This window comes from Hipposideros armiger, unplaced genomic scaffold (genome assembly GCF_001890085.2).
Source record: "Hipposideros armiger isolate ML-2016 unplaced genomic scaffold, ASM189008v1 scaffold_33, whole genome shotgun sequence".
In the NCBI taxonomy this organism is placed as follows: Eukaryota; Metazoa; Chordata; class Mammalia; order Chiroptera; family Hipposideridae; genus Hipposideros; species Hipposideros armiger.
The window spans coordinates 312,740-315,576 of NW_017731383.1; the positions used below are offsets into that span (position 1 = coordinate 312,740).

Genomic DNA, 2,837 nt, shown 5'->3' on the forward strand with positions numbered 1-2,837 from the left:
CAAAAGGACAGCAACTTGTCTGTTCCCCTTCCCCCAATTCCCCAGCGCTGTTCCCATCCCCCAATTCCCCAATAAAAATCTTAAAAATAAAAAAAATACATTCAAAAGGCAGACAAAACAAGGCCGGCCAAGTGGCTCCATTGGTTATGGTTAAGAGCTCACTCAAGAGTGCTCACTCAAGAGTGCGAACTCTGAGCAACAGGGTTGCTGGTTCGATTCCTGGCCTGAGCTGAGCTGCCACTGAGCTGTCAACAGGTGACAGGATGGCTCAGCTAGAAAAAAAAAGTGATTTAAATAAAGTTTCTCTTAAAAAAAAATGCAGACAAAACAAGAAATATATTGATAACATACACCACAAAGGGCATGAAGACACCCAACTTCACTCAAAATAAGAACAATGCAAATTAAAACTACACAGAGATACTAATACTAGCAGATTAGCAGAAATCCCCAAGTCTGCGACCATTGTTTTGGCGAGGGTGTGGGGAATTGGCACGCTCATGTGTTGTTGGTGGGGTGTGAAATGACACAGCCTCTATGGAGAATGGACATTGGAATGCACACACCATTTATTCTAGCAATTCCGCTTTGCTACGTTTACCGGTAATTTCATAAAATTTATTGGCGCTGCAGTGACTATCCTTATTCGTGCATTTTTTCTGCACAGGGGCAAATATATCTGTATACTTTTCCAAGTGCACAAAAATGCATGAAATGAAAGTAAATATCCATCAACAGGGTCTGACAGAACGTATTAGGGCACATCCAGATGGCGGGATCGTGTGCAGCTGTCAACAAGGGCAGAGCAGCTCTGTGTGAACTAATAATAAATGATCTCCAAGGTAGCTTTAAGTGAAAGAAAAACACTATAAAACTGCTCGCAAAAGCAAAAAATTAAATGGAAAAAAAAAAACCAAACCTGCTCGGTGTGCGACCACATAAGAGGTGAAAGCACCTGTCAGTCAGTACATGCTCCTTCACGCACACTCCCTGGAAGGGCCCTGAAGACACTGATGACACTGCCCCTGGGAGGGGGCTGCACGTCATGCAGGGGCAGAGAGGGAGGCTTGCTACTTACTCTGTCCTTGGGCACCTGTGCATCTTGTATTACATGCATGTATCACCTATTCAAAAATAGATAATTACTAAAAAAAAAAGAAAAAAATTGGTAATTGCTTTTCTTTACATTAAGTTTTAAAAATCTTCCTAGAAAAGATGGAGAATTCACAACACTCGTTATTTTAACTCTCCCCAGACTACACTAAAACCACAACAAGGAGACTTGGTTTGAAAGGCCCAGATCCCCACACTGGGCGCCCCAGAGAAGATGACCCCGGCAGAGCGTGGACACCGGACAGGACAGTCGTGGCCTTGCTGGGACCAAGAGGCTGAATGTCCCTCCAAATGTCCCGGAAGCGACAGCAAACGAGGGGGTGGCTTCCCGCTTTGGGGGCTCCTTCTCTAGGGGGTCAGGCGAGCTCTAGGTCGGGGACAGTCCAGTGGAGGGCAGGGAGCCGCGCCGGAGCGGGTGGCCGGAGGAGGACAGCCCCTGACCCCACCCGGGGCCGTCCTCGCCCTTCCCCGGCCACACGCAGGCTTTTCCGCGGAGCCCAGCTCCCGGGGAGCGTCCTTCCCGAGCCCGGCTCCTCGCCGTCTCCTCGTCCCGCTGGCGGGGCTGTGACGACAGCGGAGCGAGGCCACAGGTCTCCTCGGCCAGGCGGCCGCGCTGCGCCCGAGAAGCCGGTTCCCGAGCGCGCCCTGCGCCGGGCGGGCGGCTGCCGTGCGCGTCGCCCCTTGACCGGCAGCGTCCCCGCCAGACCGTCGTTCCCGGAGGAGCCGCGTCTGCTCCGACCCCCACGCCGGGTCCCAGCGCCGCGAAGCGCCCGGAAACGTCCCGTGAACACGTGTTGGGCGAAACGATCAATGAGTCAGCGGAGCGCGATTTGCCAAAACCGGTTTATTGCGCCCGTTTACACAGCGCGCTTCGTGCGACGCGAGCCCGGGCCCCGGCCGCGGGGTCCTCTCGGCCCCGGAGCCCCCGTCCCCGTTCACAGGGACGCAGCCCCGTCTTCACCGGGCTTCTCCGCAGGGGCCGCCTGAGGGTCCCCTCCACGCAGCCCGGTCCCCACGGGGGCCCGTCCTCACCCGCCCGCGCCGCCCGGTCGCGGTCACGCTCCTGTCGCCTCCCCGGAGCCTCCCACGGGCCACATCTCCCGGCCGTTCGCTCGGCGACCCCGTCCTGTCGCTGCAGCCGCGACCGCAGGGCCGCGTGCAGTCCCCGGCCGTCGCCTCCCCGGCCTGTCGCAGGCTGACCGGCCGCTCCCCGCGCGAATGTCCGCCTCCGCCACGGGAGCCGAGGGCAGGGCGAAGCCTCGTCCCTGAGTTTACGGCAGCCGCTCACTGGAAGGTCACTAAGCGCTGCCACCGCCGGAGCCGCTCCGTCGGGGTCACGAACGCGGGGCCCCCGGAGGCCGCGGGGCGCCGCGGCGGGCACAGACCCGGGCCGCGGGAGCGCCTTTCTGGACCGGGCTTCCCGGGCTTGGCGCCCCGGCCAATCCCTTCTCGGGGCTCCTCCGCGGGGCAGGCGGCTCGCCTCCTCCAATCACGACACGTTCGGAGCCGACCGGAAGTCGGGCCGTAATCCGCGCCGCGACCGTCGTAAACGCGCCGATCGCCCCTAGCGACGGGCAACGCGGCGAAGATGGCGGCGCTAGCGGCGGCGGAGGCCGCGGCGCCCCGAGGCCCCGCCGAGGCGGCGGAGGCGGCCGAGACGGCGGAGCTGAGCCGCGCCCTGAGCCGCCTGCTGCCCGGGCTGGAGGCCGACAGCAAGCTGGGCC

General features: G+C 59.6%; 1 protein-coding gene across 1 annotated transcript in view; it reads left to right on the forward strand.

Moving 5' to 3' along the window:
- The first annotated feature begins 2,592 nt into the window (after window positions 1-2,592).
- Window positions 2,593-2,837, forward strand: part of DNAAF5 (dynein axonemal assembly factor 5) — a 33,872-nt gene continuing 33,627 nt past the window's right edge. Inside the window, exon 1 of the mRNA XM_019637415.1 lies at window positions 2,593-2,834. Coding sequence (XP_019492960.1) covers window positions 2,702-2,834 — 133 coding nt within the window. The 5' untranslated portion in view covers window positions 2,593-2,701. The remainder of the gene's footprint in view (window positions 2,835-2,837) is intronic.